Source organism: Brienomyrus brachyistius, chromosome 8 (assembly GCF_023856365.1).
Source record: "Brienomyrus brachyistius isolate T26 chromosome 8, BBRACH_0.4, whole genome shotgun sequence".
In the NCBI taxonomy this organism is placed as follows: domain Eukaryota; kingdom Metazoa; phylum Chordata; class Actinopteri; order Osteoglossiformes; family Mormyridae; genus Brienomyrus; species Brienomyrus brachyistius.
In genome coordinates, this window is record NC_064540.1 from 7,184,438 (window position 1) to 7,209,926 (window position 25,489).

Here is a 25,489-nt window from a genome sequence, read left to right on the forward strand (position 1 = left end):
ACATACTAAAGGCTTTTCAGGAGAAAAGAAGCATTATTTCAATGAGCTGTAAGGGTACCAACAAATTCGTCTGTATGTGAGCAGGCATTTCAGTGCAGAGCTCCTTGGCAGTTGAAGCATAAAGGTAGATAATTTGTAAAATAGTCAATTTCACAACTTTCAATGCCAGGTCAGATCAAGGTGGAGGAACTTCTCAAAAGATCATGCAGAATCATTTTCCTTTCTAAACAAAGCTTTATTTCAATGTCTGAACAATAATACCAAATATACAACACTGAAAGAATCGTTTAAAAAAAATTGTTCACAGAACCATGCCTTATGACAATTTTATATATAAAAAAAAAATATTAACCAGAAAACGAGTCCATCCAGAACTCCTATAAAAACACTTCCCACTATAAGTGACCTGAAAGAAGCAATTTAAAAAAAAGCCAATCGTTACCATATTTTGTTGCTTTGCCAGTGAAAGTGTTATTTCTTCAGAGATCGATACCCTTAATTTAAAATCCAAAGCATTAAGTGTAGCCTATAGTCTCCTCTCCAGCCAAGCAACAACAATCATTTGATATTATTCTTTAAAACAAACATAAATATTAATGAACAACAATAAAAAAAAGATGTATAAAATGTAACACTACATTTTGGAATTAAAAAAAAAAAACTACAGTAAATCTTAAAGCACAATGGTTTTATTTCAGGGGTCATTAAATTACTTTTTTGTCCTATTAAAAAAAAATAGTAACGCTATAGGCTCTGACTACTTTGAAGCTCCTTGTCCTGGAGTCTTTAAACCACAATTCAGAATGCAAACATGGGTATTTGCCTCTAAACTCCAGAACAATCACTGCGATTGAGGGGGGAGAAGGTTAAATTAGCAAAAGCAGAAAACCATTAAAACAGCTTCAGCAGAAGTTGATGCAACACATCAATCCCATTGTAAATTTGAACAGAACAGAATGGCTTGTTTAATTCTGCCCTGAAACAAAGCACCCACATTCAAGACATACCCAAAACCAAAACAATATATTTAAGGCATTTAAAGCCACATACCCATGCTTAATTTCTTTGAGTATCTAAATGGGTCTCTCTAGGGACTGGCCCGGGCACACTGTGGATACAATTCCATAGACACCGCATAGTACTGACATGACTGTCAGACTAATCACCAACGTCAACAGGGGTTACAAGCTGTACATACACACGTGCATGTATGTGTGTGTATTTGTGCAACTGAGTACAGTCAATTTGTACAGGTGCCGAACTAGAGGTGTGGAGGGGACAGGAATCATCCAGTGTCAAATCCAAATATGTTCACACTTCACAGACATATAAAGGTTATTTTAAATTCGACTCTTGGGTTATATCCAATGGATACAAGGTATTTATATACAATAAACCTTGAAGACTAGTCAGGCTCAGCAACTTCATGTTATGCGTATAAAAATATACATTAAAAAAAACCTTCCCAAATAGCAAAAGCGGGTGAGTAGTTCCTTTAAAACTATTCAGTTTATACGGGATAAACCACAAGAGGTCTAATGTGTATCACGGGAGACAAATTAACCTGTAAAATCTTCTGGGCTTTCAGTCTCACTTCTTCATCTGTGGTCAAATCATCCACTTTAATCACCTTAGACCACAAACTGCTTTCGTTTGGTCGCAAGTCCCGTGGGTCTTCCCTAATCCAGATGGACCTGGACATATCCTGGCCCACTGAATTACCAAGAACGGTCACATGGTCCCTGTCCCTCCAATCCAGCTTATCTGACCTACCTACCCTTAGCGGGACCATTTTGTAACAGCTGTCGGTCTTTTTCACAACTCTGCTGTTCTCGCACACAGCTGTAGATTTTCCAACAAGGGATGTGTCCGCCTTCTCCAGATTTTCCAAGGCAATTACTTCAGGTGTCTTGCCAGCACTCTCCAGGGGCTGAACTGGGATGCCGGATCGTGCCTCCGGTGGGTGAGAACTGGGGGCGGCGATGCCCCATGGTGCCAAATCTGAATGAATCTGCAGCCTTGCAGTGTGGCCACCTGAGGGGCCGCTCATATTCGTCAATTTCAAGCACTGCTGCACTGGACTAGCAGTCGAATGCAGTGATGGGGAATGGATCATTTGTTTGAGGGACTCTTGCGAGAGGTTTGTTAACAAGATCTTTGGCTGCTTCTTTAAAACAATTTCAGTAGCTGGGCTCAACAACTTGTAACGGACTCTCCTCCTCTTCAGCACAGATTTCCGGCTTCGTTTCTTAGCAGGCTTCTGAACCTTAGGAACTTTGTTGTCAAAGCCTGGCATTTCAGGCTCTCTCTCTAGCAGCAATGGTGCAGCTACGCATGACTGGTACCCATAGACATCTTTGCTTTTTAGCACTGTGGGTCTATGGCCCTCATCCCAGATTCCTTGAAGGAACGACTTAAGCTGCGTCTCAGTCTCTGAAAGATCTTTTGACATGGGGTTGAACACCTTCAAAGCCTCCAGAAGGGTTATTTGTCCTGCTACGGCCAGTCTTGACCAGGAATTAATGGCCTTGTCCAGAACCTTCTCGTCACAATTCATGGCATAAGCCAAAAGCTGATCTGCATAAAAAGCCTCAACTGGGGGAGAACCCTATAAAGAGAACATAAAATGGCAGTTTAGTTTACACAAGGCTGAGATAAAAGTGCTAAACTCTTGAAAACATGCTTCAAATAAAAATATTTTTCCATTAATAGAATAACAGCAAGTACTGCATAAGTTGCATTGAGCATCAGAACAATTTGATTTATTTATTGATTTATATTTGGCCAATGTTTTTATGCTCTGGAAATAAATGTGTTATTTGGAAAGGGGTGACTTTTGCAATGAACCCCAACTAGCCATTTGAGAAATAGAACAAGGATTTCTAGATTTTACTAGCCAATGATCTTTATTTGGAATGTGACAGACATTTGAATATTTATAGCTGTACAGCAAAATCAATACAGGAATCATAATACATCAAATAATGAAGCGTAAAAATGCAGATAACACCCCGCAGCAAAAATGAGCTTCTTTTCAGAAGAAATATTTAAACAACCAATTTATATTGTCACGAAAACATTTCATATTTTCACCCCTGGGGGCGGCATGGTGGTGCAGTGGTTAGCAATGTTGCCTCACACCTCTGGGACCCGGGTTCGAGTTTCCGCCTGGGTCACATGTGTGTGGAGTTTGCATGTTCTCCCCATGTTGTCATGGGGTTTCCTCCGGGTACTCCGGTTTCCCCCCACAGTCCAAAAACATGCTGAGGCTAATTGGAGTTGTAGGTGTGCATGTGTGAGTGAATGGTGTGTGAATGTGCCCTGCGATGGGCTGGCCCCCCATCCTGGGTTGCTCCCTGCCTAGTGCCCATTGCTTCTGGGATAGGCTCCGGACCCCCCGTGACCCAGTAGGATAAGCGGTTTGGAAAATGGATGGATGGATGGATGGATTTTCACCTCCCCCTCCACACAATAGAAACAGATTAATTGCATGTTAAAAGAAGTTTATTTAGCAGTATACACAAGTTGGCCAAAAAGCAAAGATACCTATTATTGCCAGTATATATTCAGACGTCCCAACCTTGAAGAAAGTCTTGATGTACCACATTATGCCAAAAAAAAAAAAAGTTCATATACATGTGGCCAAGAACAGACATAATACATAGTACATTTTGGATAGCCAACTCATTTGTTAATGTCTACTGAGTGTGTAGCTGAAAATAAAATCCATTTTCAATAGTTCAATAGACACTCTGGCAGGAAAAGTTTTAATGAATTAAATTCTGACTTAGGGCTGGGCAATTAATTGAAAATTAATCGAAACTGACATTCAGAACCGCTAATTGACGTAATCTTACCTGTGTCAGTTACTACTTTTTTTGTATTATTTAATCTGTTTATATTGTATAGGACACATTTGTATAGGAATGATTCTGTCAAGCTTTTTGATCCATTTGAGGGGTTGATCACGATAACCGTGATCACTATAAACGGTTTCCACTGTACCACCAATTGGCTTCAACACTAGCAATATTTAAAACACAGTGGAAACCACTTGTAGTGATTATAAGAACATAAGAACTATACAAACGAGAGGAGGCCATTCGGCCCATCAAGCTCGCTTGGGGAGAACTTAACTAATAGCTCAGAGTTGTTAAAATCTCATTGCAAGAAATGCAAACTATTTTCTACTTTTGGGAACTTGCTTTTTACATAAAATCTTATGACAAAACATTTCAGATATTTTCATTTCAAGCTATTAGTGCTTTGATTTCAATTGTTTGAAATATTCAATGAATAACCATAAATGGTTCATCCGTGTGTGATTTCTTCCATTATCATAAAATAATATAGTCTTTCATTAGAAAAAATATGCCAGTTTGTATTTACAGTACAAACCTTGTCAATGAAATAAAGGCAAACAAAGAAACAAAAACAAAATAATCATTCATTAACCGTAGTCAAGGTAATATGTTCAATTAATCATGATATGGATTTGAGGTCATATCGCCCAGACCTATTCTGACTAAGCCTGACCTTGAAAAAAATAATTTCTGATTGGGCATGCATCTAAAAATAAAATGACCCATTTACAGTAGCTTAATATAAAGTCTGGCAGTAAAATGTTTAATGAATAAATAAATCAAACAAGTAAGTAAATAGGCAGCACAACCAATGAAACATGTTTTACTCAGTTTGGAAATATAACATTGCTGTGCCATTTTGACACCCTTCACCCCACTTGCAAATACACATCACACATAGGCTTCAGATTGTCCGTTTTACTTAGCTGACATTAACAGAGTTCCGGTGTTGGCTGCACTTCCATTCTGCAGCTTGCCTTCATAATTAATATGAATACTACGAAACGTTTCGTCTTACCATCTGCAACACACAGACAATAAAACTAACTGCCGCCTTAAATGACTGACGAACAAGCAAGGTAGCTTGCAAAAACATACCAGGGTTTGAAATTTAGCATAGAATCGCAGGTATTTTACTTATTCTCGCAGTCTGCCATCATAATTTTGGAATTTCCTGCTTTGTTTTGCCGAAGGGTGCCAAACATGTACAAACTCAAAGTAAACATGTATCAGATATATGCTCAAAAAAAACAACCAGCAGTTGTGATGCGTATATGAAGAACTACCAGCACTACTGGCCATCACTTTGCAACGGTAGTCACCACAGCTAAAGTAATCCGGAGGCTCTGGAAAATGCACATGACATCACAGCAGGTGGAAATCACTGTGCTCACACCCACCGAGTGGCAAAAAACTGAGTAGCAGCAGCAGCGTTTTGTTTAAATACCGCAAACACACATCTAAAGTAGGAAAGAGCTGTCATGTGATTGCACAGATTAATTTAAAAAGAAATAGGAGCAATCTGCCGAAAACTAAATAAGCAAGTATCTGACGTGGATTGGTCACATATGGACGATATTCGAATGGATCGGTGCCAATACCAAACCCGAATAATAGATCAGTAAACCTCTATTGCACAGGAATTCCAAGTCAGAATTCCGAGTTCAGGCAGCGTTCCCATTGAAATTCCCAACTAGGAACTCAGAATTTCTGACTTCTAACGTAGCATTAATCACATCTCAAGAGTTAGTGTGAGAATCAACGAAAAGCTGATTTAATGTCTTAAACATCCTCAACCAATAACAAAAAATTTGATGCTGGACAGGATTCAAGTTTTTCATAGCACAATAATCAACTATGGTTTTAATGACAGTATTACCATTTCAAATTTTAATCGACTGCTGAGAATTTTACTATGACACTGGTACTCATTTCATCACTACTGACAAGGTGTCACCAGCTTTTAGCATACAGGCAGTCCCCGGGTTAAGAGCATCCGACTTATGGACAACTTGTACTGCCAATTAAATTAAAAATTCATGTTAAATACAACAGTCTGTAATAATGAACGCACACAATACTTTGTAACGCTCATGAAAACATTGCGTGGCTTCAGCGGTTTGTCGGCTCAGGTACAGTATGGTACGATTTGTAGTGACTTTTATTAATAGGGCTGAATACCAAACTTCGGTACTCTTGTGATAGTCCTATGGAGGATCGAAAAATTAATTCTTTCAGTGCCAAATTCGGATACTCAAACAATAAATCTCAGTGTCTGTGAGCTAATAAGCATGCAGCATACTTATGTAAAGATCTAATGTAATGAACATAGCAAAAAATGTCTAGGACTTCGACAGGTTCCAGCCTGCGACCATTTAGTGTGACCATTTTTGGAGACAGCATGACTTGCAAATATGTCCCCCTCCCCCCATATAGTGGCTGACGATATCATTGCATATCACGTGAAATACTCAGAGAGATTGAGAACTGCTGTGTATGTGCATGCATGTGTGTGTGTGTGAAAGAGATCATCGGAATCTGGTCCGATTCAGTTCCCCAGAGGCACTACTGAGAAAATGCTTGCAGTGATAAACTTGCTGATTGCTTTACCACAAGCATCGGTGCCAACACGGAAGTTAGGCAGAAGTGCAGAAGAGAAAGAGAGAGGACTTGTACCTATTTATTTTTGTACCTCAGTATGACTGAATACCTTTTGCCTGCGTTTCCAGCCGGCGCTGGCGGCAAAACATGCCAGGGCTAATTAAGTGGATAACATAACATTGTTTTTTATTCTGTGGAAAATGAAAGATCGATCTGCTGGCCAGATTTATTTATGAATTATTAAAATGTCGCGAGTCATACAAGTAAAATCAGGGTCTCAAGCATTGACCATAAGATGCACACATTTCAACCAGTTCACATACTCACACCCCACACCTTTTTTCCCTCACACTGAGAAGCAAGATAACGGCCACCAAGGTGTCCCGTTACATATAATTAATGGACAAGGAGCAGGTATATGGAACTGAGTTTTCCGCAAAGGTCACAGCTGTCCTGATCGAGTTAAAGTTAAGTTACCTACCAGCCAACTAGAAAATAGCATTTGTTGCATGTGTTCCCACTGCGAGCACATTATTATATGTATACGGAGTGCAGACAAAGTTGAAGTGGCAGAGAAAGAACCCGATGAATGTGGTAGGCAGGGCTCTAAAGTCACACTGACCATGAAACACATGCTGCACCCCTAACAGATGTAATGTCACTCCAAACCAACCAATAACAAAAACGGCTTGTTCAAATAAAAGATGTTGTGATGTTTAACGTATTTTTGTTGTTGAAATTAGAGCTGAGCGATTTGGGTAAAATATCTAACCGCGATTTTTTTTGACACACATTGCGATTATGATTTGCGATATAATTTTTTATGTCAAGCTTCAGTTCAATATTCAGTGTGCAGTAAATTTAAAACGTATCACTCGGCGTTACCCCATGAGATACCGTCAACATATGAACTGGTCTATATTCTAAAGCAGGGGATGAGAATTTAAAGATGTGGTATGTCAAGTTAAAAGTAATAATGAAAACAACTGCAGCAAAAAGAAAAACAGCGATCTTGCAGGTAACGCTTATTATGTCTTTTTGCTGCACCTGCACACTTGCGTCTGAGAAACTTTGCAGCCCAGCATATCCCATAGTATGAGATAGTTATAGAAGTGATGCTTTGTGACTCAAGGGGAAGGGAGGGAACAGTTGCTGATGGCCAAACTGTCGTATAATTTGACAACACTTTCCATTCAACCTTCCAAGACTGCACCCTACAAAGGCAATGCCTTCATAGACTGTGTCCAAATTCACGGGCTGTATCCTTCAAAGGACACAGTCTACAAGGGTGTACCAAAGATGTACCAAATGGAGAGCCGCTTGAGCGCCTAAAGAGTCGGCTCTTATTTCTAAGCTGATCTGGCTCTCCACAAATAGCCAGAATTCCCATAAGAGACTCTTGGCCGTTTCTTCAATGAAGGCATATACATTGAGTCCCAGGTTTAGCGTCTAGTCAATCATACAGCACATTCTTAGATGCGTCCCTGGATCTCACTGGCCATGGTCAAGGGGGGGGGCATTCACAGCATTCATGTAATTTTTTTCAGTACAAGAAGAATGAAAAGAATGAATCTTTGCAGGGAAGTGAACGAGTGCAACGTTCCATGATCCTCATGAATGAATTATTCAGAAACAGACCAAAAAAACATTGTTAAATCATTTACTTCTTACACAATTTTCTAAATTTGCGGAGAATAGTAATGATGACGTTTCCATACCAACGTGTCATAAAAGTCCTATATCTCGACATTAACCCTCTGGAGTCTAGGGGTAGGGAACCTATTTCATTCAAAATCATAAACTTAATTCATGGCAAATAAATTATTTCTTATATATATATGTTTTGGCATAAACTCATCTTAGTGTACTTTGTAAAAATGTCAGATTCATGTGAAGTTTGTGATTTGACATCAAAGTACAGACATTGCAAAATGCAGTTTGTACTTTTATAATGTTTCTGCAAGTGTTCCATAGTAGGCAATGGTGGAAGGTTGTTTTGATCCCAGATATCTGATCACCAAAGTCTTGGCTACATGAAGATAATTAAATTGTGTTGCTACATTCAGTTGGATAAATAAGAAAATCCTAACTCATGTCACTACTTGACGTCCTTTCATTGAACATGTAGCCACTTTCTCGCGTATGCATGAGCCATTCACACCTGGCTACATCCCCCCCTCCTTATTTTATAGTGCTGATGGGGATGTATCTGGATCGCGTTCCACCGTTGTGTTGTTCATCAAATTTCCATGCGAATGTGATTAGAATACGCGGTAATGCAGCTATTTATAATGCGAATAGCGATCTTCATGTGAGGGCGGCACTACACGCCCCCGATGCTAGTAAAACAAAGTAAGGTGACATGGTTTACTTTATTGCCTATTTAACCTAGTTTTAAAACCTTTAATGCTTCCGACAATGGACGTTTTGAAAAGACGACAGATTACTGATTTAACAAGTGCGAGTTCAGCACCATCAAAAGTTGGAGTGGCAGTATGGTCACATTCTGCCATGGGACTGTGTGTTTATATACAGTACACTTAGTATTAAAGTAGCGTCTGATTTTATTAAAAATGAGTGACCGGAAGGACTGTACATTTTCAGAGGTAAGGTAGAAAATACTCAGAATTATTGTGTTCCTCTGTATACAGCATCTTCAAAATTTAACGGCAGTTTAAGTGTCTAAGTAGTGAAATTCTAACTTGCCTACTTTCATACGTAACATTATTTTTAAATACAGTCCCAGTATTTATAAATCTTGGTGATCAAATTCAGCAAGTACATTGGGTTTAGGTTTTGCTATAACATTTAGGCCTATATTGTTATAGGAAAGAAAACTTTGCACAGCTTGCTATTTTAATGACCATTCTTTTTCAGATTATCAAGTATATGTTTAACATTATTTTAAAGTTTAGTTTTGCGACAGATCTAGATGCACTCTCCAAACCAATCCTAATCATTTTCATTGTTGCCGTCTAAATCACTCGTGAATTGACGCGTTTGTGAGAAACTGATTTATTTTTAACTAATTTTTTCTTTGCAAATACTGCAATACTTATTGCAGAAATAGATTTTTTCCAATATCATCAAGTCAGGTCAGGTTAGGGAGCATGCGCAGATGCAGCGTGTTGCCATGCCCACCCCACAGCGAAACTCCCTGGGATCCCGGCCGGCGATCCCCCAGGCAGATACATAGTCCAGTCCCACCCACTGGAAAGAGCCATCCATCTGCCACAGCCAAGTGTTACGTGGGTGTCATCTTGGCCTGGACCAGCCACTTGGGTCCTCAGCAATGAGGATCCTGCGAGCCGGATCACCCTCAGGGAAACACGCCACATGGCCGTAGTGCTGTAACTGACACTCCCCTCCAATATCATGCAGCCTAATTATGAAATAGTAACTACTACGAGATATCTAAAAGCATACGATGCAACATTCAAAATGGAGTAGTAAAGTGGCATGTGGCAAAGTGGCAAGTATCAATATGATGGGGAGCAGGGGTTAGAATACAGAGAACACTGTGACAGTATTACAAAATCAGCAACTCGATCACGGTGTAGGCAATGAGTGTGCAACATTTCATGCCATAACCTCATACAAACAAGTGAGACCAGAAACAAAGAAGCCGATCAAGAAAATGCACTGCCCCCTGGTGGACATGACCGTTTATCCTCCAGGTAGACAAAAACTACTCATACAAGTATAGTCAGTACACCGCTTATGTAGTGTACGCATCACATTAAGTATATCCCGGCCACAAGCCTGAAACTTTGGACAGATACCAATATCTTACTATTTACTTATCTAGCTAGCTACCTACCTCAGAGTCCTAACCATTAATATTTCAAAACTAGTAAATAGAGGTGCACCAATCAGATATTTACAGCCAATTCTTGCTTATTTAGACTTCGGCAGTACCTAAAAAGATTTAAAAGATTTAATGTGAAATAGGAGCTATTTTCTACAGTCAGTCATACTCTTTCCCATTTCAGATGATTTTTACAGCATTCAAGCTGAATGCTGATGCTGCTTCTCCGTGTTTTGCTACTTAGTGGGTGTGAGCACAGTGACTTCCGCCTGCTGTGACATCATTCGCATACCCTTCGAAGTAGGGGGAGCATAAGAACATCAGATAAGGGGCAGACGATCTGGAAGTATTTTATGCTTTTATCAGCAACTAATAGCAGCGGTTGCAATCTTTGCAAAAATAATCTGTGAGAGGTAGGAGTATCGCTCAGTGGAAAATCCCGCTAAACAAAGTGCACGCAATTGTGCAAAACAATGTGAGTTACCTGAAAAAAGCAATGGATGATTTGGGAGTTGCTGGCTTGAAATATTTTGTGCACTCGCTGCAGCATGTGATACATGATGGGCTGCTACTGCTACGAAGTGACACTGTGGCCAGTGGGAGAAACACCGTGGGATATTTTAAGCATTTGCCACTTGCTTATCCTCGCTTGGAAGATATTCAAATTGAACTGCAAAATGCCTCAAGAAAGCTTAAAACACAATGTATAAACGAGGTGGAACAGTACTTTATGTATGCTTCTATCAGCCCACAAATTTTTTTGGGCATAGAGTTTTTTTATTCGTATTTACTAGCAGGGATGGGCCGATCCACATTTTTTCAGTTCTGATCTGATTCCAATACTGACACAAATTCCAATGCAAGAGCTCTTTTTACTTTAATACTTGAATATAATAAATACGTAACATACTTATTTATACGTTATACCAAAGCTAACAAAAAGAACAACTTTTTCGCGACACTGGTGACGGACGTTCCCCAAAAGCCTTGCAAAGAGCATTCCACCCTACGCAACAGCACAAAAGACTAGTGGCATTATAATCGTACGCAGGGCTGTTACTTTATGCATCTAAAGGCCAATTCATACTTCACTTTTCCATGTGCACTTTCAGTTGCAGATGAGGGGATGTGACCAGTGAATTTCATCATCAGGGGTTGGCCATGGTCAGTGCACGTGTAGCCTAGATTTATATGCCTATCGGAAGCTGTGCACATCCGTGCTCATCAAACGCACACTTGCAAAATAATATGTTAGGTGTTCCCAGTATTTGGCATCGTGGACAGATCAATGACAAAAGAGCAGAAGAAGAATAGTTGTTGTTTGGATCAGAGGTACCCACATACAGTGGTAACTTGAAACATGAACTTAATTCGTTCCAGAAGGTTGGTCAAGATCCAAGTCAAATTTCCCCAAAGGAAATAATGAAAATGAATTTAATCCGTTCCAAACCCCAAAATGATTGCCTACTTAAACCTATCCATCTACCTAACTAATGATAAAAAGCATTAACAATCAATATCAAATGAAACACACACATAAAAACCCAACCATACAAAAGCCATAAACAAGAGGAGGATGGACAGAGGGTTCATTGTTTGGAAGGGAGAAGCAACTCGATCCATAAAAGTTTTAGCATGTCTGTTTTTTTGTCATGTTCTGAGTTTTTCTTTGAAATGTGGCTAGATTTTTCTTCACCAACCAATTTGAGGCCCAAACTGGTAGAGTTGAACAATTTTTAGTTCCAAGATTTTGGTCGAGGTACAAGTAAAAAAAATTGACAGATCTGTTCGATGTCGGAGTTGATCGAGTTATGAGGCTTTCAAGGTCCAAGGCTCTACTATACCCAGTTTTTCATATTGCTCAGACTTTAGACTGAGGTGTACAGTACATTAAAAAGCTGCACCATTCAGGCATTTTGAAATCTTGGTGATAAAATCTGCCGAGCAGGGAGAGGTCCCAGCTAAGTTTGTTACAAGGAAGTCAACATACTACAGTTTGGCGTATAACCAAAGCACCGCCCAAGCCTACACTAAACTTAAAAAAAATTAATAAAAAATTACCATATCACTACACTGCTTGTATTTGTGTTTGTTGAAATACATCTGCCCTCTCCTGGGGGGGTAGTTTTCATATGTGGATTACTCGTTTAACCAGATGTAATTACTGACGATTTGGCATGATTCTGGATCTGTCAGTTTTTCTACAAACTGTTGCTGGATGTGTTGTCATAGCAGCATATCCAAATGTTCTACGTAAACAAGGATTAGCTCACACACTTAATCAGTGTCTATGCATGGAAATCCAGTCTTGGCCTCGCCATTCATGGATGAGCGACAAATTGCAATCGGTGCACAAATAATTTGGAAATTTCAAATTGAGAAGGTTTTGCGCGTTCGGCAAGATCCTTTATTGTTGTCGGATGAGATTCTTTTCGAAAAATACCGCTTCAGCCGAGATGGAATATTATATCTGAAAGATTTATTAGCTCCGTATAAGTCCATATATGCAAGTCCAACTAGGCAAAGTCGGGCTCTCACAGCCACACAGACATTGTGCATTGCCTTGAGCTATGCTGCAAGCGGCACTTTTTTCTATATTATAGGCGATGCGGAAAATATATCAGAGTACAGTTTACCAGGCAATTCGCAATTATTTTTCCCGGACACCTGCGAGTGCAGGCAATTAAAGACGTGTTTTATGCTATTGCAGGTAATGTACATGCAATAAAATTACAGTTATATAAACTCTCACTATCGCACCAATTTTCTCTCAATACCCAGAATTTCCAAAGGTTTTGTCTGCCGCCTTATTAGCTTCAAAAGGAATGTTTTATAAATTATAGATTTCCTACATTTCATATACATAAAATGAATAAGCACATACACAAACACATATATATATATATATATATATATATATATATATATATATATATATATATATATATATATATATATATATATATATATACACATACATACATACATACACACACACACACACACACACACACACACACTATATACACACACATACACAAAGTCTTACTTATCCGACATTACGTATTATCCGGAAAAAAAACGCATCGATCGACAACAACAACTGCAAGTTGCGAGCGTGAGCGTAGTCTATTTTTTGTTGCTCCCAACTGTACAGTTAGTTACCCTGACTGTACAGTGGCGCGCCCGTCTACACTATGACTCATGTGCCTGTCATTCGCCCCACCCTCACTCACTGTCACTACTCACTATTCAGTGCAGCGCAGTTTATCATTGTATGCCGACCAGTTTATCGTCTGTTACATGCGTATGTATCTGTGAGTGTTAATTTGACAAATTTTGTTTTGTTGTTTAAAAGTTCAATAAGCTTTGTCTTAACACGTCCCATTACCCGACATTTTCACTGATCCAGCATTCTGCCGGCCCGTTTATGTCAGATAAGCTGTTTGTGTGTGTGTGTGTTTATTTATATATATATATATATATATATATATATATATATATATATATATATATATATATGAATGAATGAATGAATGAATTAATAAATAAAATGTTGTGTTTGAACTTGTTCCCATGTTCTGCGTGATACTGTGCTTGTATTTGATCTGTAATTATGACAAAAAAATTATAATGAAAAATTTGAAACATAATACTACATTCAAGTGAAAAATACAATGACTAAAAACTACTTACAAATTTAATTTGTCGGACACTTTTTGCCAGGCGTGCTGGTTTGGGCTTTTGAAGCGTTTCCTTTAGTACATACTAAATATTTGAATTCATCATACCCATCTAATAAAAGGTGCTGCGCGAATTGCTTGAAAAATTGCGCCGTTTTTTTTTTTTTTACCTTTTTTGGAAGCCAATGAGAGACTTGCCGATCAAGGTTTCTAAACTCGATATATATGGGCTTTTCAAGCATCATCTTGGATGAATGGATCCAGCTAGATTAACCTACTACACAACTTAAGCAGTGTGTGCCTCTGTGGGCTAAGCCTGTGTGCCTGTAATCAGAAGGTCGCAGGTTCAAACCCCGCCTCAGACTGTGGGTCCTTGAGCAAGGCCCATAACTCCCAGCTCCCTGGGCGCCGCTACGGGTGGCAGCCCTTCGCAGACAACTTCCTCTATGAAAAAAGAGCAAGTTGTGGGAGGCGTAAAGACAATTTCCCTACGGGGACAATAAAAGTATCGATTATTATTATTATTATTAACTTAAGAGGATGAGTTTCACCGCCATTAACTTATCCGAGACGAGGCTTCTGATTGTGGATGATCTAAGCGATTTAAGGACGGAAAATACCCCCCTGGTCTGGTGGACTATCAATGCTGTATGCATGCACGGACCATGACATCCGCAGCCAAATGTAGTATGAACACAAGCAGCCCCTGTCACGCCCGTCCGCAGCACGAAAGCTAACAAAAAAGTGAGGTATCTGGCCATAACTGCAGCACGTGAGTACAAAAGTGTACCGGAAGGAGGGGTACCATAAAAAGGATTCCACCCCCGAAAATCGATTATAATCGATTAAAATTCGCAGAGCGATAGGGACAATACGATGTGCAGAATGGGGGAGGGGATTCCCCAAATTTCGCTGAGTGGGATGGGGGCGTCTAAATTTGTCGGCAAGATTTCATAACACCGCGATATACCGTATTACAATAAAGACTAAGCCGTCAGTCAGCCCAGTGTTTAAATACTACCGTTTTAACTATTCTTATTCGATGACCCTTACAAAGCCGATAAACATGATTGGCCGCCGAAGAAAATGCAGGAATTTGATTGGTTACTACCAGACGAGTCACGTGGGTTAAATACGTACAATTTAAGACGATATGCGGCCAATAGCCAGCGGTAAACGTATAGTACAACGATAGATAAAACGAAGTTATTCACAATACTTCAGTTAAGTACCAAGTACCAGTCAGCTTCCAAGAAATACACGAAGAGCTGGATCAAGTCATTTAATCAGTTACCCAACAACAAATGCTTCCAAACAGGCAGTTTAGTTATTATTACTGGGAACAGAATGGCAACTTTACCGCTTTCATGAAGGGTGATTAGCTTGTCAGATTTTTTTATTCAATTGACAAAAAGGGTAGCGAACTACTTCACAATACGAATCTGTCCTCAATACAGGTAGTTGACGTCATTAAAAACACTTAAAACAAAGATAGTACCATAATATCAGCTGGAACAGCTACAAGTGACTTGAAAAGGCTAGTAACATCAACCTATCTCCGAAAATATCTGGGTAAACTAATGACAAACGAATTTGTCTCAACTAACTTGTGTCCCTGGCAATCTCCGCGAACTATGACCAAAGGCGACCTATGTCACGGAACGAGTACCGGTAATAAAAGTAATTTAAAAAATATATTCTTCCCATAATTCACCGGTTTCATCAAATAATGTCACCAAATGATAGTCGTCTTACCTTCCTGCGGCAGCTATTTGTCGCGGCTTTTCAGGGAGTGCGCTCTGACTTCATTTGCCAGAAAGTTCCCGTTTAAAATACCAGCTGGCAGCGGTACACAAAGCAGCGAGGACGCGCAGCAGGAAGACGGGACCCGACGACACAGCTCGCCGCCGTGGCTTCACCGTTTCAGCGTGCACCAATTGGTTTACAGACCACCAGAGCCCAAAGGAGACCAAATCAAAATGGCTGCTACCTCAAAGTGGGGGGAGCTGTAAAGATAACAGGCAGAGAGGATAGGCGGAGATATGTTGCGTAAGGAATAGGAAGGGGACGGCGCATTACTGCGGAAAACGCCCAGAAAATGGCGAAATTATCTATATAAGGAGAAATAGGCGTCGGTATTGTCCGCCCTTTTGGTTTTGGAAAAGGAAATGGGCGTGACTAAAACAACAAGTGGGCGGGGAAATTTTTAAACGCAAGACTATTTTACATATATTTCGATTTACGACGTATGATTGGATCAGGTCAGCGACGAGTGGGGTTGACGTAGATACGCCGGAAATTAGTGCAATTTGATGGCGCAGGTGTGGTTTGAATAGGTGGGGTATGATATCATTCGCGAAAAACCCTAAATTATGAGGTCATACTTGAGTCAGTTGATGCTGTAGAACAAAATAGTTTGTAAAATGTTTTTTTTTTTGTTTAAATTCCTATATACACTTTGATTTGCAAAATGTGCTATCCAACCACCCTCTATCCTCTCTGAATTATTTTCAGAATTCTAATATTTGCCATGTCCATAAATGTGTTTTTTTGTTGGCTCAGGTTTACACTTTAAACATACTGTAAAGACAAAAAATATCCAGATGCACAAAACAATAAATGCAGTGGATATAAAGAGTGTTTGTTGAAGCACCTTTTGATTTAATTATAGCATTCGATCGTTTTGCATACACGCCTGCCATCAATTAAAGTGACTCTGATTAACCCAAAAGTTCAGCTACCCCAGAAGGATTTTCCTAACATTTACTCAGTAGCATCCTACAGTAAAAGCCATGGTTTGCATAGAGCTTATAAAACAAGAAAGGAATCTCGTTGTTGAAAGCTATCAATCAAGAGAAAATTTTTTTCACGACATTACATATACTATGGAACATAGTGAACACAGTCATCCAGAATTGGAGAAAATATGGAACAACAGTGATGTTACCAAGAACTGGACATCCCTCTAAATTTGATGACAAGATGAAAACTAGGCAGGGAGGCTGCCAAGACACCTACAGCAACACTGAAGGAGCTGCAGGAATTTCTGGCAAGTACTGGTTCTGTATTACATGTGACAATAATCTCTTGTATTCTCCATATTTCTGGACTATGGGGACGGGTCGCAAGACAGAAGTCTTTTCTTACAAAGAAAAACATCCAGGCCCAGCTCAATTTTGGAAAAACATACATCTTGTGCCCCAAAAGCATATGAGAAAATGTCTGATAAAACCAAAATTGAACTTTTTGTGTACAATTCCAAAAGGTATGTTTGGGGCAAAAACAACACTGTGCGTCACCAGAAGAACACCACACCCACAGCGAAGCACAAGAGCGGCAGCATATCATGGTTTGATGTTCCTTTTCTTCAGCTGGAACTGGGGCTTTAGTGAAAGTGGAGGGAATTACGAACAGTTGCAAATATCAGTCAATTTTAGCCCAAAACCATATGGTGTCTGCTAGAACCTGAAGATAAAGAGGAATTTCACCTTTCACCTCATGACAATGACCCCAAGCATACATGCATATCAATAAAATAATGGCTTCACCAGAGGAAAATGAAAGTTTTGGAATGGCCCAGTCAGAGCCCAGACCTAAATCCAATTGAAAATCTGCGGGGTGAGCTGTAGAGGGCTATGCAGAAGAAATGCCCTCACAATCTGACGGATTTGGAGCATTTTTGCAAGGAAGAGTGGGCAAATATTATCAAGTCAAGATGTGGTATGTTGATACACTACTACCCAAAATGAATGAATGCTGTAATTAAATGGTATTTCAACTAATTATTAGTTCAAGGGTGTGCACACTTATGCAATCAGCTTATTGTATGATTTTTATTTTCTATATTTTTGCCTGTAACAGATTTGTTTGTTTTTCAATTGAATTGGACAGGTTATAGGTCAAATTAAAGGTGGGAAAAGTTTTGAAATGATTTATCGTGGTCTCTTTTTTTTACATCACAAAAACCTGGCATTTTAACAGGGGTGTGTACACTTTTTATATCAATTGTCGAATGAAATAAAGAGAAAGACCGAAAATAAGAAAATGTGCTGCTAATAAATAAATGAACAAACATGTTGCCATATACATAAGGGTCAAACAACAATATGCAGCTTACAAACAAGTTTGGGGAATCAGCACAAAAGCTTTGAGTGTATAGCACATTGGTAATTAGGAGTGGAAAGGTCCCATAGATGCTTGTCTGCTTAGTATGGAATCTTGTTTAATAGGGAAGTGGTCTTGCTAAAGATGGCAAGTCATCCTTGTACTGAGGGCTCTTACTCTCATCTTTCACTTGAGGCACTGACCAGGATGAGAGAGGTCAGACAATATTTTATTAGTCCTGTTCATCACCTTTGATGAGTACAAGGGCCATTTTACAGAATCCGGAGCGGGACTCAGGAAGATATTTATATATTTTGTTTAATCACAGTCTACTTTGAAAGTTAATTAGTAAAAAGCAAAGACAAGATACAGTTATTTGTACAGAATATTTCACATGGATCAATTGAAATTATTTCAATTATCTGCTACAGCAGATGTCCTCGCCTGAGGATACGTATCTCCTGGATGAGGTACACAAAAATCTCCGGCAAGTTGGGAAAACGTTAACAGATCAAGCTCCTGCCTGTATCGCTCAGCAGCAAGTAAGGCATTGAGTCACTGGGTCTCTCCGGGGTTACCCAACCTCAGCCGAAAGCAACTTGCCGGAGGAAAAAGAAGTGAAAGGAGGAACCCCTCCCAATCCAAAAGCTGGCAGGGCTCGACCCTGACATCACCACCACCACGTCCCTCATGCAAGTACCCCAAGCCCGCCTAGTCGCCGCAGAACAGCAACCGCTAGCGGCATACCACTTCCGGGGGGCGCGGCTGACTGATAGAGGGGCTAAATCCGTGTGGGACACTATCCCGCAGGTCCCACAGGCTCTTAAAGGGGCAGCGCCCACTCTTACAGCGCCAACCCTAGCGGCCATCACCAATGTCCTGCCTATCCCGCCGGTGCCTATCATGCCTGTTCTGCCTATCCCGCCTGACATGCCTGCCTTGCCTGTCCCGCCTAATCAGCCTATCCTGCCTATCCCACCTGTCCTGCCTGCCCTGCTTGATCGGCCTGTCCTGCCTGTCCTGCCCATGCCTGATCTGCCTGTCCTGCCCGTGCCTGATCTGCCTGTCCCTGTGGCTGTTGCACTGCCCAGCAAGGCTCCAGCCACCACGGCGCCACCTGCTGGCCCAGAGTCGGCGGTTCCTGCGGCGCCCGAGATGCCTGCCACGGCCCCGCCTCCAGCTACAGCTCCACTCCCTGCACTGTCCGAACTCCCTGCTGCTCTACCCGTGGTGCCACCTCCTGCTTCGCCCCAGGTTCTTCTCTGCCCGTCCTTGCTCCGCCCACTCCGCCTGTCCCTGCTCCGACCAAGGCCCCTCTGCCTCTCCCTGCTCCGCCTAAGGCCCCTCTGCCTCCGCCTGTGGCTCCGCCTGCACCTGTGACTCCTGCCCCTGTGACCCATGTCCCAGTCGCTGACCCAGCTCCAGTCCCTCCAGCACCGGTCCCAGTCCCCAAGGAGGTCCCAGACAGTCTGACCACTGCTCCTTCCTCCTTGGAGGAGGAGGAGCTCAATGAGGAGCTCCCTCATTACTCCTCTGCCCTCACTCTGGCATGGTCGGTCCCGGCCTGAACCCCACCTTTCTTTGTCCCGAAAGGGCAGGGGACACCTCCGCAGGGGTTGGGTCCTGCCCACCCTGCCTCCTGTTTCGCCCTCACTCTCCCTGGCTGTGGCTCGGCGGCAGCCTGCAAGTCCTCTGGCTCTGGTCTGGTTGTCGCTTGCGGGTCCCCCTCTGAGGACTCATCGTCGGGCGGCGGCCCCTCCTCCATCGGCTCATCAGCCGCTTCCGGGTTCCCCTGCCTCGACTCCTCGGTCACCTGTGGGTCCCCCACTGCAGCTCGACGTTGGATGGCGCCTTCCCCAGCTTTGGCTGCGCCATCACCTGCGACGGCTTCCCTCTCCTTTTCGCCTGCACCGTGGTCCCCTCCGTCTTCCTCTTAGCCACTCCCGGTGCCCCCTCCTGCTTCCATCTCGGCTCCTGCATCAGTCCCTCTGCCTGCCCCCTCGCCCCCTGTGAGGTCCCCTCCTGCGCCAGCCTCCCAGTCACTTGCAGCCCCTCCGGCTGGTTCCCTCGAACTCCCCTTTGTCCCCCGACTTTTCCTGTCTGGCCCTCTTTGTCTGCTCCTAATCCCTTTCTCCCTCCTGTCTCTGCTCCTTGTCCCTCTGTGTCTCCTCAGTTTCCTCCTGGTCCCTTTGTCCCTCCAGTCTTTACTACTCATCCCTCGGTGCCTCCCATGTTCACTCCCGGCCCTTTCGTTCCTCCCGTTAGTGTTCCTCCGGTGTCTCCCTTTCTGATTTGACTGTCCACGTTTCCCGTCCTCTGTCAGGTGTTGTCCTACCTCTGGTCCCTGGTCCAGTTCTGTGTTTCCGTTCTGTTCCCGGTCCCTCGTTAATGGTTTTGCGCTTGTTTTCCAGGTCCTGTGCCCCCGGTCTCATCCTGTCCGCCTCTCCCCTTGAGGCATGCCCAGAGTGCGTGCCTTGGGGGGGGGGGGGGGGGGTTCTGTCATGACCTGCGCATCCAGTCCTCATGTGTGCCACACCCTCTGATCATCCATGTGTGCTTCCCCGATTGTGATCACCTGTTTCCTGTTATTTCGGCTTGTCTTGTGTATTTAGTCTCCGTCCGAGTTAGTTTCCCCAGATCTGTCATTGATGTTCGTTGCTGTCCACCCTGTCTTCCCCATGGCATCTTACCTATATTTTTAAGAGAGATGAGGGATATTTTTAGCCAACCTTTAACTTTAATATTCCAGAAATCGTTATATGTAGGTGTAGTGCCTTCTGATTGGAAGCATGCTAATATAACGCCCATATTCAAAAAAGGTGATAGAAGTAACCCAGCAAACTATAGGCCAATCAGTTTAACTAGCATTACTGGAAAAATAATGGAAGGTATAATCCACGTGAAAATGGTAGATTTTGAAATGCTAAGGAAAGGTGCTTCAGTGCTTCCTTTCTTATCTTCTTTAGCATAGGGTATACAGGACCTTCCTTTATAGTGGGGGAGGGGAACCTGTTCCATGGAGGGTTGGTGTGGGTGCAGGTTTTTGGGATGGCCACTCAGTCGGCCCATAACATCTTTCATGAAAAACCAATCTGAGACATTTGTAGTCAGATGATGTTTTTAATTTAACATGTTTGAAACTGTGTGGACAGGAAGGTGAAGCAGACATTCTCAAGGTGACAATCATTCCATTTCAGTTTTGGGTCTGATAGACTACTGTATCTTCCTTTAGTAATTTCAATTCCGATCTTGGTAATGTAATTTTTTTCACAGCATTGTTCACCTTTATACAGCTAGCAAGAAAGAAGACAGTATGAATGCACGTGGCAAAGTTGTGGTTTTTGTAGTACATTTTCGGAGCATTGCAGTTTCACACAGCAGTCCCACATTGATAACGTCTGACATCACAGAATTGCCACAAAAATTTGCTTGCCACTAATGCCCAGGCCACAGTACAAACTCTTTGTTCCTAGGAACAAAAATTCCTAGCCGTTTCGTGCACGGGGTAAGCATCTCACTTGGTTATCCACTCTCTGATTTGGTCCCCATCTATCCTTTTTTCTGAATTCTTCCTCGACAGCGCTTTGTAACTTGTCTGGCGCTGCATATTGCCCCAGGTTGGTGGCATTGCCCAGCAGTGCTTTTTGAAACTGACAACTAAAGAAGCTAAAATTATACAGTCAGATTTAAGGAAGAGTTTTATTTTAAGGATAGGATCTTATTTAGATTTTTTTTTTAAATTTAGAGCCATGACACCTGTTAAAATAAATGTGACACATGAAATGCACCAAAGACGACTTGCTTCTTCAATTATACACACATAAGAGAGATAAAGCATTTCATTCCCCAACTTCTCTCATGTGATGGCGGTCTCAGAAAGCAGCAACACACATTAGGATTATCAAAGATTTCTTCACCTGCTTCAATAAAAGTTTAAATTTCTCTGAAAACACATGAATCAGCATTTTGCAATGTGTGTACATGTAATCAGTCAGTATTAAATAAATAGGCATGTTGTTTCTGACTGGAATGGTCCACCTCATAGTTTAATAATACTTTTGGAAATGCCAACTTCTTAAATCATTTTTAACTGGATTATTTCAGATGATGATTTCACCATTAGTACCTATTGGCTGCTGAGCAACACTTAGCACCTGGTTGGCTGCCTCATCAGTTCACATCATACCTGACCTGAGTGCTCAGACACACGATAGTAGCAGAATTTCCAGTTTCTGTAGCATAAACGCTTCAGCAGCTATCAGACCCATCATTCCATTTCAACAGTGAAATAATTATCTGATTACAAAGCTCCCAGTCAGGCATTTTCAGGGTCACACCACATCTTTCAGATTCCCCCATCTCCAAATGCCCCATTCACAAGTAGATTTTAACCAGCAATATTCCGGTTTTATTTCCTGATGCGCAAAAGCAACTTATCCCTGTTTGGTAATTCCCACTTAACGCTCAGGTCTTCAGACCACATCTGCAGAACTGACCACCCTCCTTAGGTGTGTCTGGAGATATTGTATCTCACCAATTTCTCTTTCTTCTTAGCTGTTCTCCACACGGCATGGTATTTAAAATTTACGCTTTCTTTACTGGAACCAGCGCCTGATTATTACCCATTTTGAAACAAATTTTGCACGGTGGGAGAGGGCTGCTGGATATTTTTATCTTCACAGAAGGTGCAGACTGTCAGAGGCAGGGATATTACAGCTGACATTCTCATAAAACTGACCCCCAAATCTTTTTTTATCACCTTTTTGGGGGGTAGGCTGGAATACGTGGCATCACTCTCACATGTGACATCCTGAGTCTATTTTGCCATACCCTCAAACACCTGTTGCTCATTAATCATTTTGACACTTCCAGAATAACACTACTCTCTTTCCTAGGCTACTGGTAGACTGTTAAATGTACCCTTAAGTATCCTTTTAATTGTACTGTTAAGTATCCTTTTAATTGTACTGTTAAGTGTCCTTTTAAGTGTACTGTTAAGTGTACTGTTAAGTGTACTTTTAAGTGTACTTTTTAGTGTACTGTTAAGTGTCCTTTTAAGTGTACTGTTAAGTGTCCTTTTAAGTGTACTGTTAAGTGTCCTTTTAAGTGTACTGTTAAGTGTAATTTTAAGTGCACTTTTTAGTGTACTATCAAGTGTCCTTTTAAGTGTACTGTCAAGTGTACTTTTTAGTGTACTGTTAAGTGTACTTTTAAGTGTACTGTTAAGTGCCCTTTTAAGTGTACTGTTAAGTGTCCTTTTAAGTGTACTTTTAAGTGTACTTTTAAGTGTACTGTTAAGTGTACTTTTTTGTGTACTGTTAAGTGTCCTTTTAAGTGTACATTTTAGTGTACTGTTAAGTGTCCTTTTAAGTGTACTGTTAAGTGTCCTTTTTAGTATACTGTTAAGTGTCCTTTTAAGTGTAATTTTAAGTGTACAGTTAAGTGTCCTTTTAAGTGTACTGTTAAGTGTCCTTTTAAGTGTACTGTTAAGTGTACTTTTTAGTGTACTGTTAAGTGTACTGTTAAGTGTACTTTTAAGTGTACAGTTAAGTGTCCTTTTAAGTGTACTGTTAAGTGTACTTTTTAGTGTACTGTTAAGTGTACTTTTAAGTGTACTGTTAAGTGTACTTTTTAGTGTACTGTTAAGTGTACTTTTAAGTGTACTGTTAAGTGTCCTTTTAAGTGTACTGTTAAGTGTACTTTTAAGTGTACTGTTCAGGGACCCCCAGACAATCCATGCTTTTTCTCCCTCCCAGCTCCTTATTGAGCAAAAACGTGGACTGTATGCAGGGAGCAAAAACGTGACCTGTACGCAGGGAGCAAAAATGTGGACTGGTTGCAGGGAGCAAAAATGTGGATTGTCTAGGAGCCTTTGAGGACTGGATTGGGAAACAATGGCTTTGAGGGTGCAAAGGAGTGAGTGAGAAAAAAAAATCAAAAGAAATAACTCTGGTTTCATTCCATGACATTAGTTATTTACACTAGTTTTAACATTTCACAATTTTTCATGTGAAAGAGATATTACTAGCTAGATAGCAGCCCTGTAGTACCAAAATGTTTTTAACATAAACTGATAAAATTAGTTTTCTGCCACTCTACGAGGGCAAAAAGAATCTGACCTAGGCCATCAGAACACCCAGGACATGAATGGAAGCACATGAGTGTGGAAGACAGAAAGCTTCCAAACATTGCAGCCTCCTAAAATACCGGGAAAGGCAATAGCTGTTAGCTAAGTGCAATCGTACAGGAAGCACCACATTCTTGGAAATTTTGAATCACATAAGCTTTCCAGTTCATTCTATATCACGTGATCATCTCACAACATCGTATCTAGCAGTAATAATCACACCACTACCCCAGGAGTTTCATACCCATTCATACATCGAACAACCCTCACATGACTGTCATGTGATCAAAAGGATTTAGGGAATAAACTCCCTCCATAAACTGATGAAGCTGCTGAGATGAGTGGTGAGACAGACTGAAGCTCAATCATTTGCTTTTGACTTGCAGGTAAAGCTTTATAAACCCATAATATGATGCAAATTTGTAAGTATTTTGTCTCATAACTAGTTTTATACCACTTTTTACAATACCCTTCTCTGCTATTATTTGGAATGGCTGGATGTCCTTGTATACCTTTAACAAATACAACCATAACACTGAAACCATCATCTATTTAACCAATTTATTGCTTATTCCTGCTCATTTGCATAATCTTTCCTATCTAATGAGGCGCTTAACTGTATTTTTTGACAATAAAGTCTTGTGTCCATGACTAGACTTCATTGTCTTCTATCTTAATGTCATGTTTATATTATATTCTATTTTTTCTCTATTTATATTCTACTTTTTATCAATGAGATCGATATTTCATCTGTGTGTGATCCAAGAATCATACAGCTAAAGATGACAATAAAGATACATTGACTCTCCTTGCTGAACATAATGTAACTAAAAATGCATGGAAATCTGTTCAACTGATGCACAGTTCCATACCTTGCCTATACTAACTTAAATTACCTTATACATCCTAAAACTGGGGAAATGCACTAAGGCGCACAGCTATCCTTATTAGTTTACAGGTGAAGTGTACCTGTCCCAGTTTATAAGTACATTTTTAAAAAAAGGTCAAAATTGTCATGTATTACACTGTATATTCTTTGTCAGAAATAGAACATTTTGTGACCATGTGTTGAAAGAGCAGCATAGAAGATGGATGGAGGAATGAAAAAGGAGGATTACTGAATTTAAAACACCCTGAAAATCCACGTCAAAGAAGTTGTTTTGATCACAACAGAAAGACTTAAAACCTCAAAGAAGCCAGTTGTGAGGCATTTATAGAGTCAAGCTATTCCATCCCCAAGCTTTCAACTGAAATCAAAAGAGTTGTGAACAAAGACACTGCAGAGACAAGAGTCCCATTTATT

At 40.9% G+C, this 25,489-nt stretch overlaps 1 protein-coding gene across 1 annotated transcript; it reads right to left on the bottom strand.

Moving 5' to 3' along the window:
• Positions 1 to 214: 214 nt before the first annotated feature.
• ccdc71 (coiled-coil domain containing 71) lies at positions 215 to 16,081 on the bottom strand. Its single transcript, XM_049022062.1, has 2 exons — positions 15,711 to 16,081; positions 215 to 2,608 (listed from the first exon to the last, which is right to left on the bottom strand). Exon 2 carries the CDS (start codon positions 2,555 to 2,557, stop codon positions 1,511 to 1,513), a length of 1,047 nt encoding a protein of 348 aa, XP_048878019.1. The 5' UTR covers positions 2,558 to 2,608; positions 15,711 to 16,081; the 3' UTR covers positions 215 to 1,510.
• Positions 16,082 to 25,489: the final 9,408 nt, after the last annotated feature.

Bases quoted from the DNA above. Each gene is read 5' to 3' on its own strand.
- ccdc71 (XM_049022062.1), bottom strand. From the start codon at position 2,557: ATGAATTGTGACGAGAAGGTTCTGGACAAGGCCATTAATTCCTGGTCA.